The following is a 14,346-nucleotide window of genomic DNA, read 5'->3' as shown; positions in this document are numbered from 1 at the left end:
TATTTCAAAATTAAGAAATTATAGTTCCTACAGCCATAATAGCACAAAAGATACTTAAATGACAATGTGCTGAACCAACTAAAACTGTTTGACTTTACATTTGGCTTAGATGCTTCAGAATGCAGAGAAACTTGAAAGCAGCATGTGCTCTGAATTATTGAAGCAGCTGGGTCTATTTCTAGAACTGGGCAATCCCACTTCAGTTATTTTAATAAGTCCTATTTGTGCTATTGAGCATTGTGAATCACCTTTTCCAAATTGAATCCAAAGAATTGTATTGCCTTAAAAGAAGCAAAAAAACATCTCTACCAATGCTCTGTTCTTACAAAATGTGTGTGTTAATTTGCATCAACCAAGAAGAGTCATGGCAATTTTTAGAATCTTACAGTCTTACACATTACAATCTGATAAGTAATTCTTGCTTGTTTCTATAGAATTTTTAAGTAAACAGATCCAGTATTGCTGTTTAAAAATCAAACTGAGCAGCTATATTAAGTAAAGCACAGTTTTCTTTTATTAATGGGATAGCACTCCATCACAATGGACCAAATATGCTCTCTGGGATATTATAATACTGTTGTTGGTTTGAACTCAGAGCTTGGCAATTTGATTGCAAACATTTCATCCCCATTCGAGAAGACATCTTCAATGTGCTTTCAATTATGCTTGTCTGGGGAAGACTGGCATTTAAATACCTTTCTGAATCCTGTTCTGATTTCGGGTTGTGTTATTTACTGGCTGTTGTTGAGTCACAGTCCTTTGTTTTAAGTACCATCTGTGTGATGTAAATTAGTGCTGGTGTTAGCAGCAGCTGAAGACAAGTTCAATTCAAAGCACACTGAAGATGTCTACTTGAATGGGGACAAAACGTTTGCAACCAAATCGCCAAGCTCGGAGCTCCAAACTAACAACATAACTACCAACCCGAGCTACTAATATTCAAAGACATTTCAATGGTTCTATCTATCTGGAGCTGCTATTAAGCAGGAGTTATGATGAGTAGCTCACATAGCCTGGAGATGAAGAATGAATAAAGAAAAAAGAAAATAAACTAAACAATTTGAAATGTAAATGAGGGACCTGAAAAGATTCAACAATGAACATTTAAAGTTACAACTGAGTATTGTCACCCTAGTGGCAAGTCTTAAAACCACTTACTGATTTGATATCCTTCAATCTGTTATATTCATCAGCTGCAGCCTATGGGAAAAAAGACCCAAAGTCAAATTAGACATCCATGTAGAAGTTCATTACTTCCCAATCCTTTTCCTTCATTACCCAAACCGCTGATTAAACAATCCTGTTTAACATTAATAACAAAATCCTTCTTTAAATTGGGTAAGCGGTTTGTGTGTCATTACCCAAAGGAAAACCACTTTTACCTAATTTCAGGTAATTTACCCACTGAATTGAAACCCAATGTATTTAAAGGCAAATTAACTGGTAACTCTTTAGTTGAAATATTTGAAATATATGTTGTTAAAACATGCAGAACATCAGCATCTCTTTAAAGCAATCATGTCTTTTTTTCAAGCTTTCTTGCAAACCTGAAGAAATCACTTTCAACTGGCTGAGATTCCTGAAGGCCCTAGACCACTATCCCAAGCTGGACACAGTGCTTCTGCCTACTGCTGTACTGTGTGGCTTACACTGTACCTGAGGCACTCAACTTAACAACCCTTGCAACTGCTCAACAACCACAACTGGGAATGCTGAAGTTAGTCATTGAGTGAAGGAGTCATGTGGGTGTCTCGCTTAACAACTGCAATGACTTACAAATGAAATTCTGGTCTCAGTTGTGTTTGTATGGAAAGGAACATCAAAAAAGATTAGCATAAAGGAACAAAAAAAACCACACTTGTAAAAGAAGCCCAAAGCATTTTTCTTAACCATTGTTGAATAGACTGGAAGGATGTCTAAACTAAAAAAATAGTGAAAAGAGACTTCAATATTCTCTAACCTCAGAATATAAAGTTGATCTTCAAGAAGGTTAAGATTTTAATGGGTCAGGAAGGAAAAAGCAATGAATATTGAGGCACAAATTTTTCTCACGTGAAAGCTGAACTACTGAATATTTTTTACTTCATTAGCCACCATAGCAAATGGACCTTATTGTCTGAAAAGTTTTAAAGGTTTCCTTAAAATACCATTAACCATTTCCTCTAAATCAGGGAGGCACTGTTTATATCAAGTGCTGACAGACTCAAACTCCCATCAGTTTCAATCAGCAATTGCTGGCTGCTCAGAGATTGCTACCCATTCAGCTGCTCAAAAATTAAAGAGTTTTAATCACAGGCAACTGTGATTATTGGTTAGATAAACTCCATTATTCTATGAAATTTGTAAACAGAAAAATGCTTATAAGCCTTTTCAAGTATGATAAAGCTAATTTCTAGGAAACAAAATTATAGCGATTATAAATGCTAATGTGCTTTTCCCAGGTCCTGTTTATACATGATTTTTTTTCATCTTAATTCTTCAGTATCCTATAAACATCTGAAAACAAAATAATTTAATAGTCTTTAACCCTATTATTGATTTTGCAAAAGTATATATTGCTTCATGTTTTAGAACATTTCAAAAAACAAAAATAGGAAGCTGTGAAGCAATCCCACTCATGTTAAATGAGTCTGAAGATGATTCACTCAGTGAGACACCTGAAAAAGGTTTGGGTAATTGCAAATTACTTCAACCTATTTTCTGGACATGACCTGAATAAAAAGAAGTTGCAACATCTTTAACTCTAGGATCAACTCTAGGGCCAACTTTTAGGATTACTTTAGGACTAACATTAATTATAAACATATAATCTTTTTCCTTATATAATTTAAAGTGAAAAATACATTAATTGTCTGTTTATATGAGTTTAAATAAAGAGGCCACCTTATATTCTTCACTGCCTTCAATGTAGTCATCCAGCTCTTTGTCAAGACGAGAGAGTTCTTTACTGATCTCATCAAGTTCTGCTTGCAATCGTTTGTATTCTTGTAATCCTGCATCAAAATCTCGCTTGTACGCTTGTCTTTGATGGTCTGATGATACTGATGGATACTCTCTAGATGACAAGTAATTTAAAATGGACCTTGTAAAATGATTTGGATCTATAAATTATGGTCAAATTATACCCAAAATAAACTGATTTGTGTTTGCAAAAAAAGTATATTAACATAGGAGTTAAATTCGCCTTTCATTCACCCTCCAATATTTGTATAACAATTACACTTAGTTGAATACTCTTTTGTATTAGTATTCATATATGTACAAACATGGAGTTTAATAATTTGCAATTCCACATCTTTTTATACATATTATAATAGATGCACAGTTTCTATTATCTGGAGAGCTATGAAATTATGAAAAATGTATCTAAACAAAAAATATCTGGGGTTTTAAGGGAAGAAACTTTTATTTAGTCTGTTCCTATAACACTCCAAATTTGCCCCCAATTCCACCAATTCTTGAAATGTACTCGACTGGCTATATTTTCTGCATTCTTGTTTCAGATATACTATACACAATGAGTAGTATATTGTTCAAACAGCAAAATATAACAACTAATTTGATTTTCTACAGGCAATTCTCATTTTGGCATAGGCATTTGTAGTTGAAAATGATTTCTACAAAATAGAGCAACATTTTATACTCAGATTGCACTCTTTGTTAACCCAACCCAAGGAACTTTTTTAATGTTGACATGTGGGCTAGTTAATGCTGATGAAATAGTTGAGGTTTCCTTAAGCAAGTTTCTATTTTTATAGTCACATTTTGTGTGGGTGATTTTTTTAAAATGTATGGAAAGAAAATGAACTAGATAAATACTTAGTATGAACGAACAAACTGTTGCAAGTTACTGCAATACTGAACAAATATTAAAATGTGAACATATTTCCCAAATGTAGAGCAATTATGGCTTTCCTTTAAAAAACCTGACTTTATATTTTGGCTTAAACAATTGGTTACACTTCTTTTTATTTATTTACTATATTCATACACTAAACACTCCCAGTTATCCCAGACTGATTTCTCATAAAACTCAATCAGAAACAAGCAACTCCAGACATAATCTGTCAAACATTTTTTTAAAATTATATAATCAAAAAGATAAATCACTTAACTAGAGTAACAATTATATAGACAGTGTAAACATTGCAAGCCAGTTAATAGATTTATTTAAAAATGCCGATTTTGTGGATGACTCTTTAAAATTTAGATTTGAAAAAAAAAAAGGGGGGGGGGGCAGACTGAAGCATCAAGGGAGGGAACAATCATCAAAATCTTCACCATAATCTTATAATCAGATATTGATAGAAGTAGCATATCAAAATAAATTTCTTAGTTTCAGAAACTGCACTTCAACATATAATATTTGGCTGCATTTCTCTTCACTGTTCTACACTTGTATACAAATAGTTATAGGTTGATATAAAATGACACTACTAATACAGCAACTACACCTACCATATTTTTCACTTCTACTGAATTCCAAAACCTTAAATGATTGTACACATGCTCTCATAAGAGGCATGAGCTTCATCTCAGTCATAGATAGGATTGATATTTTTCTTGATTACGGGAAAGGTATTTCATTCATTTTTTGTTAAATATTAGCTGATGACTCCTAATGTGAGACTGAACCCCAAATTTTATTCCTTCCTCTTTCCATAGCATCGCTTACGTTCCATAAACATCTGCTAGAGTTGCTGGGAATCAGGCAGCATATACCTTTAAATCATCATCATCAACAACTGTGATACAGTTATAGATATTGCTAGAACTAAAATCTTCTACTTTCTATAGACCCCACTGGCTATTAGTGCTATAACACGGCCAAATAGGTGGAGTAGCCAATACCTGTCCCAGTTCTCATCCAGTTCATCACAAGATTCACCACCTGTGGTATAATCAGCATCATAATTATCACTGTTGGCTCTTCTTGTTCTTCCTCTTTTCTTTTTCTGCTGGGGCTCCTTAGCTGACCCATTGTAATTGCTAGTGTTCACATACTGGGACTGTTTTAGGTCTCTTGTTAAGGGAGCAACAACTTCAGGTACCCTGTTAAAAATAAAGATTAGTTCTCAGGTTCATACCAAAAACATCAACAATACAGGGGGTTAATTGGATGATGCAGGGAAAAATGGTATAAAAGAATTATGTTACATGGATATATAGATGGACAACATGGCTATTTTTCAGTGACAAATAGTGTAATAGTCTTGCTATCTGTATTGTTTATATTCTATTTTATGGTATAAGCTGATATCCTTTTCCAAAGGCACAAATAATAAACAAATTATTAGTTGTATATCTAATAATTAGAATTGCAATTATACTTCAGCCAATAGGTGTTAGGTTATTCCTCTGTAATTACCTAATAATAAAAAGAAAAGCAAAAAATGTACTGAATTGTGAATATGAATTATATTTCTTTTGGAAATATTTATATTTTGAAACATTGAAATAGAATTAAAAAGCAATAGGTGATTATTATAACTAACTGATTATTGTAAGCTTCTAAAAATTGAAACATAATTACTTGGCATTAATGACTGGGCAAATCGCTTTCAGAATCTGAATGGCTAAATACAGTTGTTGCCCATTAACACAATGGTCAGTCTGCAAAGCCTACAGCTTACAACAGTTTTCAAACTTGGCAACTTTAAGATGTATAGTATAAATGTCAACTCCCAGAATTCTGGGAGTTGAAGCCCACTATCATAAAGTTGTAAACTTTGAAAAAACTGGCGTACAATGACCACTTTCTGAACCTAATATATTAAATAATTTATTTAACAACCTACCATTGGAAAAGCAAATCTCAACCTTCCCCTGTATCATGTAGATCAGGGAGCCAAAATGTGACCATGCCCTCCCCCCACCACCATGTGCATCAAAAAATTTGGAGCATCTAGAGTAGGTGGGTTTGAAGAAAGCAAATTGGGTGCTTTAAGTGTTTTAAATTCTTCAGTTATCTATTTCATCCCTTAAAACCCTCTCAAAATGGACATCAGCTATACCAACTACAATGTATCACGTGACAAAACCTGACAACTATATGAAGGATATATCTAAATTGCACATCCTGATGAAAATGGTGCAACAAACCAGGAATCTTCAAGATCAGTAGGCAAATCTGAAAATTTTAAAGTGTTGAAGGACACTCTAAAAACTGGTAGGGCAAGTAGCAGGGCTTTCTGTTTACAAAATAGCTCCATGGTACTCTCAAAATACTTCTTTATCAGAAAGCAAACTCTATAGATGCCTCATATATAGCATATGGAAGTAAGAAAAAGCAAGCCAGGCTTGTAAACAAAAGGAAATATACCTCTTTGAAATTATCTGCATCTCTCCAATAATCTAAATTACTGATGTTTCTCATATAAAGCTCTTGCAAAAATACTGCTTTGTTAAAAACATGGGAGAATATGAACTAAAAGAATCTTTCTAATGTTATCATATTTATCCTAAAGGACAACAAATTCACCATCTCCCATGGAAAAATAAACAGCAAGAAATATTTATCTAGACAAAAGTCCTGTGCATTATCTGTTTCGCTCCCCTTTACTAATTTAGGATCACTATGTCTCTCTGAAACCAATTCTGGAATCTTCTTCTGTAAAAGAATACATGCATGTGAAACACTTGTATTTACATAATTGTGTATGTGTGTGTATACATATTTACAAGTATGCATTTATATATTGCATGCATACACACACACACACACACACACACACTTGTCAAAAACCTATCTAAAAAGAAGAGCCAGAAGCGGGGGGGGGGGGCATAAATTGAATTACAACTAAATCCTGGACTTAACATACTAATACGGGAAAGTAGTATCCAAAAAAAGAATGACTATTAAATCCAAATGATACTGTAAACATGAATGTTTTATGCATTTATCAACACGATTTTACGTATGCATATTTTATTCATTCTAAGTATGCATATTTCAGGCAGTTATATATACAATAGGAAATAGGTTTTAATGCATAAATAAAATAGCAAACAGGATTCTACACATTTGAAGAAAATTATAAGTTACAGATTTTATTCATAGAATCCCAAGTGCCCTAAACAAGGCTATTAACTCAAGGGTTAACTTTTATTAACTACTGGTGATTCAAATTATCTCATTTAGAAAACCAATCGGCCTCTGCACCAAAGAACCTCTGCTTCTCTCACATACAAATCAGCCTCCTCTGCAGAAATACACAAACACACACACACTGACATACTTCTCTCCTCTTTCCAACAGAAACAGTATAAAGGAGGTATGAAAACAAGGTGGAGATGCGAGAAGAAAAGTTTGCTGTATTTGGAAGGAAGGCAGTGAAAGAGAAGGACACAAAATTAGGTAGAAATGATGGGATGAGATGGGAAGATATAACTGGACAAGGGAAAAAATACTGTAAGGTAGAACATCTTGTTAAGGATTAAAGAACGAGTCACATCTGGCAGGCATGTAGTCCCAAACAACAAATCAGGATGACATTCTCAATTCACAGATAATCATCTTTCTTTTAAGTATAGTCAAATTAAAGTAAAATTGAATATTACTGCCAATCAGGAAGCCAAAGTAGATTAAGTGCCTTAAGACCCAGAAATATTGGCTTCATGCCTTCTGTTTACTGTAGCTTTCATCATAGCTTCCTTTAATCATATTGTTCAATCTATACTGCAACACAAAGACGATGTTGTAGTAGAAAATACTACAAGAAACGAAGACAATATCATGACGGTATAACTTGTTTCAGGTGGAAAGACTTCCAGAAAGAGTTCCAGAAAGCAACTTAAGCAAAAATTAAAGCCAGGGGGAAAATGTTAACTTCAATTATTTACAACTGTGTGATAAACTCTGGGAGGGTTCTGGCGGCTGCACCCAAGATTTCCAAAGGTGGTTTTGTGTTCCCAGATCACAAGACTGTCTTGTCTGTCTCAGCTCTACTTTCTTACCTAGCCCTGACAATCTCACAGAGCACAGGGTTCAATGTAATTTGTATTTATACACTATGTTATCAAAAGGCAAATTGACTATTCTTATCCAAACAATGGCTATCTTATACAAATACAGATTAGAACTGGAACATACATACAAGACAATCATTTCATTAATACAAAACTACATTTGAACAGTCTTCGGTTCCCCCATCTCCTATTTAGAACTTTTTTTTAAAAAAAAGCTGGTCATTAGGTCTGCATAACCTATAACTTTTCAGTAGATTGAACATGCTTGTAGAGTACTACATATAACTCAATTTATGGACTTAATTTAAAATACTACAGTTAATAAATCAAGGACAAGTGTTGATTCCTGGTGAACGTGGAGATGCCCATATTTTCTCCTTAGAAAACATTTCAAAATCGTTTGCTTTCTTTGGGTTAGTTTTTAACTTCCCAGTCTGACAAACCTTGGAAGCCTCTCATTCTAGAATTAATTAGGGCCAATTAATACCTCATATTTATATTCATTAGTGCCAGTTATTAAAATTGTTAAAGTATTTGGGTTGATCATGTGCAAGCATATTAATATTTAATGGAATACAGGTAGTCCTTGACTTATGACCACAACTGGGCCCATAATTTCTGTCATTAAATGAGACAGGTAATAAGTGAGTTTTGCCTCATTTTATGACCTTTCTTACCACTGTTGTTAAGTGAATCACTACAGTTGCTGTTAGTAACAAGGTTGCTGAGTGAATCTGGCTTCCCCATTGACTTTGCTTTCAGAAGGTTGGAAAAGGTGATCATATGACCCCGGGACACCTTGACTATCATAAATAAGAGTCAGTTATCAAGCGTCTGAATTTTGATCACATGACCATGGGGAGGCTGCAACGATCATAAATGTGAAAACAGTCATAAGTCACTTTTTTCAGTGCCACTGTAATTTTGAACGCTCTGTAAATGAACTGTTGTAATTCAAAGGCTACCTGTATATGCTGCTCTTATACAGGAAAAATAGGATGATTTACAAAATTAGAAACAAGAGCAAAAAATAATTTGATACATTGTGAAATGATTAGTAGCAGAAAAAAAAATATCTGAAAGGACTGAGAGCTAGAATGAATAACACTGATTTTAAGTTTCACCAACAGCAATACAATGAGGATTCGTGGTCTATAAAGTTGCTCTAGAAAGGAGAAAAATCTCATATAGCTTTGCACCCTTGTTTTTGCCCTGACTTTCAAATACACTGCACTCATTCAAGCAAGCAGAAAAATGGAAATGATTACTCACGGACTAGCTGTGTAGTTGTCCTTGTGAATCTGATGTGCAGGAGCATCAGAAATTGAGTATCCCATAGAACTGGCAATTCGATCTGTATAGTCAATCCCTGGGGAAGTTGCCACTGGCTCTGGACTTACATTCTTAACCTGGAAAAGCACACGAGATAAATGTTTAACATTGAAAGGGATACGATTAATCTAGTACTTCAGGTTTTAATTGCTTAGATTTCGTACATTTAAATATTACACAACGCTATCAGGAAATGAACAAACAACAATAACTTATTGGAATGCAGAGGAGGTATTAACTTCTGCAATAGAAACACACTACTAACAAAGATATGGAGTTCCAGTGATAGGCCACTGCGCTACAAATGTAATTTATGGAGTGATTCCATTGCCAACATTTTTCACTAAGTTTTCTTCAGGAATAACAGGAATCACTGCAATTTAGCACAAGAAATAAATATAAGATTGATTGATTGATGGTCTGTTTGTTTAATATAGCTACCCATTTCAGTTTTATGTGACTCTAGATGGGATTGGCCACCAATGGAGTTTCAACATGCATGGAGCATAAGGTTAACAATGACTTCAGTCATAATAGCTATACCTACTATCTCTAGAATCTGAATATTAGCCCCAGGAGAACACTGGACTGCCATCTCTATAACCTGTCTCACTTCTACTTTCCATCTGATGAGATGATGTGACAAACTGGACTGGATGGGTTTTTCCTCATTCATGACTATTTCTTCTAGGACAGCAGTTCTCAAACTTTCCAACTTGGCAACACAGCGAGGGGGGAGGTCATAGTTCTGTGTGAGTGGCAGGCAAACATGAGTTTAAGTACCTGCTACTCGCGCATGTTGCCTGCAGCTTGTACAACCCAGTTCTGAACAGGCCACAGGCCAGTAGTGGGCTGCAGCCTGGTGGTTGGGGACCATGTTCTAGCAGCACTTACTGATGTCATCTTAGGAATTTTCATATGGGCTTCAGTTAGAAAAAAGCATGTAGTAATTCTTGACATGATCACAACTGTGACCACAATTTCTGCTACAAGTTGTTGGATTCATAAGTTGAGTCAGACTTGATTTTACAACAATTCTTTTGGCAATCATTAAGTGAATCCAGTTTCCTCAAAGCATTTCTTCTGGCATTTTTTTTGCCAGAAATTGGTCAAAAGGATCATAAATCATGATCATTTGATTAGACACTGAACTGGTCGTACATACAATCTGGCTATCAAGTGTCCAAATTGTGATCATGTGACTGTGAGGGTGATGCAATAGTTGTAAGTGCAAATTTTAAAAAGTGTTGTAAATAACTTTTTTGAAGGCTGCTGTAACTTTAAACTGACACTAAACAAATGATTGTAAGGCAAGGACTACCTGTAATCCTGGAAAATGAAAGAGCTGTATGCTACATTACAAAAACCAGGCAACCATATTTTTTTCCAAGTGCTTGTATTATTTGTTTCTTGTTCAAAGCTTTGTTTGAACCCCGAGATTGGGTAACTAATGCACTGTGTAAATTAATAAATTAATCATGTGCAATTACCTCACACAATATTTCCTATGATTGTGTAAAGGTAGGAAATCTGTTCTGCAGACATTAATGAATCATAGTGCCAAGCCACCCTAAACAGTATGACCAATGGTGAGGACTGAGTTTTACTTCTGCAATATTTGAGTGTGTCACTAAATCCCAATCTTTCAGCAGTAATCCTTGCATGCAACTGCTCACACTAAGAACAGAAGTTTTACTAGAAAAATTTCTTTTTATCAGGTAAAAAAGGAGCATTCTTTACCACATAACAGCATGTGAAGCAACATTTCAATTAAACCAATGTAAATGTTTATCATGCTAGGGTAAGAAAGCAGCAATCCAACAAGAGCCCAGTTCTCCAGGACACATATGCTGATTAAAAGCTTAATACACATACCAATCGAAGAGGAGGAAAAAAGGTCTTAAGAACTGCCACATTTTTCAACAAAAAGAGAGCCAGCAGGAAATGAAATCTGTTGAAATCCATTCAACAGAGAAGACCTAATTCTACACTTGTTTTAACTCATTGTTCCAAACAGAATTTAAGGACATTTCCCTTTTACTTAAGGATCCACCTACAGATCCAACTCCAGTATGTATGGGGACTGGACAGATTGACAGATCAATAAGTTGTACTCGAAAAGAACTTCCAGGCAAATGTGAGAGTGACACATTTATATATTCAGGAATGTTCAGCCCAAAATATTCGAATTTGTTAACAAGAATGATTAACAATGCTAACTGCAAGGCAAGATGTCACAGAAATAGATATGGTCAGATAAATAATGTGCTATAACTTTGTGCTAAGAAGACCATGTGGCTGAAGCAATATCTGCTATCTAAAGAGAGTGGTCCATATATTCCTTCAAGGTACAGTGGTGCTTAAGAATTTGTGAATTCTTTTGAATGTTTAATATTTCTGCATAAATATGGCCTAAAACATGATCTATTCTCCACACTCCTCTTAAAACTAGATAAAGAGAACCCAATTAAACAAATGAATCAAAAACACTGAACTGGCAAATTCTATAGAAGAATGTTAGGGTATCTATCCTCAAGAGGAAAATGTCTCATGCAGCAAGACAACAACCCAAAATACACAAGCTGTATGGCCAAGAATGGCACAAGCCGAAGAAAGTTAATGTTTTGGAATGGCCAAGACAATGTCTGACCTTAAACCTATAGAAATGTTGCGGAAGGACCTGAGGCAGGCAGTTCCTCAGGAAGCCTATTTGAGTTGAAGCTGTTCTGTAAAAGCTAAAATGCCTCCAAGCTGATGTGCAAGGCCAATCAAATTATCAGAAACATTTAGTTGCAGTTATTGCTACCCCCGGGGGAGAGTGGAAGGGGCAGTTGAGTAAACCACTACTGAAAATAAAAATCCATCTGCTATTGCCACACAAAATTATGTGGCTTTGGATCATTTCCCTCTAAAATCAATGAGTAAGTATAATGATTTTGACACATTTGCTTACTTGGGATCTCTTTTAACTAGTTTCAGTACTTGTGTGGAAAATAGATCATATCTTAGGTCACCTTTATGCAAAAATATTAAAAATTCAAAAGAGTTCATAAACTTTTAAGCACCACTGTATACTGAGGTAGGTTTGTATATGTTAACTGCTGTAAGGCTGTTAGGAGTTTCATGCTGAAAATGATTCCTTCCTTGGAAAAATGGTAACAAGCTATTCGATCTTCAGAATAACTTTGTCTTCAAATTAAATCTGAATTTCATTCTACTGTTATCAGAAATCATCCTTGGACTATAATTTGTTTCATATATACCACCCCACAAATTTGTTTTTCGAATTTAATGTATAGAAAAAAGATATAATGTGTGCTTCTACTTTGTGGGAAACGAGATGCTGGCAATCATTTAATTCATTGTTAAGAATGATTTACACTCATTTGACTATGGTTCCTAGTAAGTAAGCTTGAAGCTTAATAGTGATTTTTATGGGTTTTTAGAGTGAAATATTCCTTTATTTTTCTAGTTTATATTTTTTATTTAAGTGTTTAATTACAAAAAGGCAATAGTCCTGAAGCCTTGCTTTGTTTGTTCATATTGTATAAAACATGAAAAGAGAGCTATAGTTCATCTATCATGTAAACCATTGTTTAATAATTATCTGTTGAATAAATCACAATTGCCAAAATCCAAAACCAGGTTCCAAATACCTGATTAATATACTACACAAATCATATAATGGCTTACAGTTTTTGTGCACTGTGCTGTGCCAAATGTTTTCAACAAAAACATATTGCGAGGTGTCCATTTATTGATACCGGTAGTCCTCAATTTACAACCATTCATTTAGTGAATATTCAGAGTTACAAGGATACTGAAAAAAGCCACTTATGACCACTATCCCCATGGTCACATGATCAAAATTCAGATGTTTGGAAACTGGCAGATATTTATGACTGTTACTGGGTCACTTGATTTACAACTGTCTGATAAGCAAAGCCAATGGGGAAGCCAGATTCATTTAACAACCATGTTACTTACCTAACAACTGCAGTGATTCACTTAACAACTGTGGCAAGGAAATAAAATTGGGAAAAAATCACTTAACAACTGCCTTGCTTAGCAATATAATCTTTGGGCTCAATTCTGCTTGTAAGTTGAAAATTACTGTAGTAATATCTTTCTCTAGTTGCTTCAGAAGAGCAAGGATCTCCCAAGGTAGGTAACTGATGTTTCACCTGTGTTCTCACGTTATAGACAGGGCAAAATATTTCTTGCTGACAACAGGTTAAGATTATTCAATAGCTGCTTAATATGTACATGGACCTAAGAGAGCACTAAGACTGTGTCTGTGGCCTAATATATTTTATAAGATAGTACATGTTATAAGCATAACTGCATACCACAAAAGCGTATTTCTAAACTGCAGCTAATATTCAGTATTATATAGACTGGTATCTCAAACTGGTATCAGTCTAGGTTCACTTTAGGATTTCCTCTAACAGAAAGAGAAAACAAAAAAGATAGTGTAACTGGTTTTTCAAGCTTTTTATGAAGCTTTGTAGAAATATTTTTTCAAAGAAAAAGTGCTTGACATTCTTCTGATTTGTTTCCTGACACTACCATCTCAAAAAAAAATTGAGACAAATGTAAAGCCTAAAAACCTGAAAAAGAATTGCAAATAGCATATAAGTTTCACATACACAAGATAGCACTTCAGATCTTCAGAGCAAAGCAACAGAAGCAGCCAGCTCTGGTGAGGTCTTGTATTTATGCTAACGCATACCAGGCTTGGTTTGATTCTGGGTTAGTGTGATATATAAAATGAGCTATCTGATTTGCAAATTGTACTTTACAGATTACATTATATGTGAAGCAACTCACAATGTTTCAATAAACTATGGTTAAACAATATATTAACAAGGTAAGTGCATGAGAGGAAGAAAACTCACGCTACATAGGTGTTGTTTTTTTTTTGCTCTGTGAAAATGAAATTACTCAAAGAAAAACTTACTTATACAGTGCTGGGTAAGACTACTTTACTGTAAAGAATTCTCTAGTAATAAGTCTTTCCCATGTTCCTAGCACTCTGCACTGAAT

The 14,346-nt window shown here is 34.6% G+C and overlaps 1 protein-coding gene across 4 annotated transcripts in view; it reads right to left on the bottom strand.

Annotated features, from left to right (window-relative positions):
• Positions 1-14,346, bottom strand: part of OCLN (occludin) — a 389,915-nt gene that overhangs the window by 2,590 nt on the left and 372,979 nt on the right. For all 4 annotated transcript variants that reach the window (XM_087927126.1, XM_026718393.2, XM_026718385.2 and 1 more), the window contains exons 5-8: positions 9,241-9,377; positions 4,852-5,052; positions 2,884-3,055; positions 1,159-1,200 (exon numbers count right to left, since the gene is read on the bottom strand). In XM_087927126.1, the coding sequence (XP_087783252.1) occupies positions 1,159-1,200; positions 2,884-3,055; positions 4,852-5,052; positions 9,241-9,377 (552 nt within the window). The remainder of the gene's footprint in view (positions 1-1,158; positions 1,201-2,883; positions 3,056-4,851; positions 5,053-9,240; positions 9,378-14,346) is intronic.

The sequence above is a fragment of the Pseudonaja textilis genome, chromosome 2 (assembly GCF_049901715.1).
Source record: "Pseudonaja textilis isolate UNSWEBS1 chromosome 2, rPseTex1.2, whole genome shotgun sequence".
In the NCBI taxonomy this organism is placed as follows: Eukaryota; Metazoa; Chordata; class Lepidosauria; order Squamata; family Elapidae; genus Pseudonaja; species Pseudonaja textilis.
This window is presented reverse-complemented; position numbering and strand designations above follow the sequence as displayed.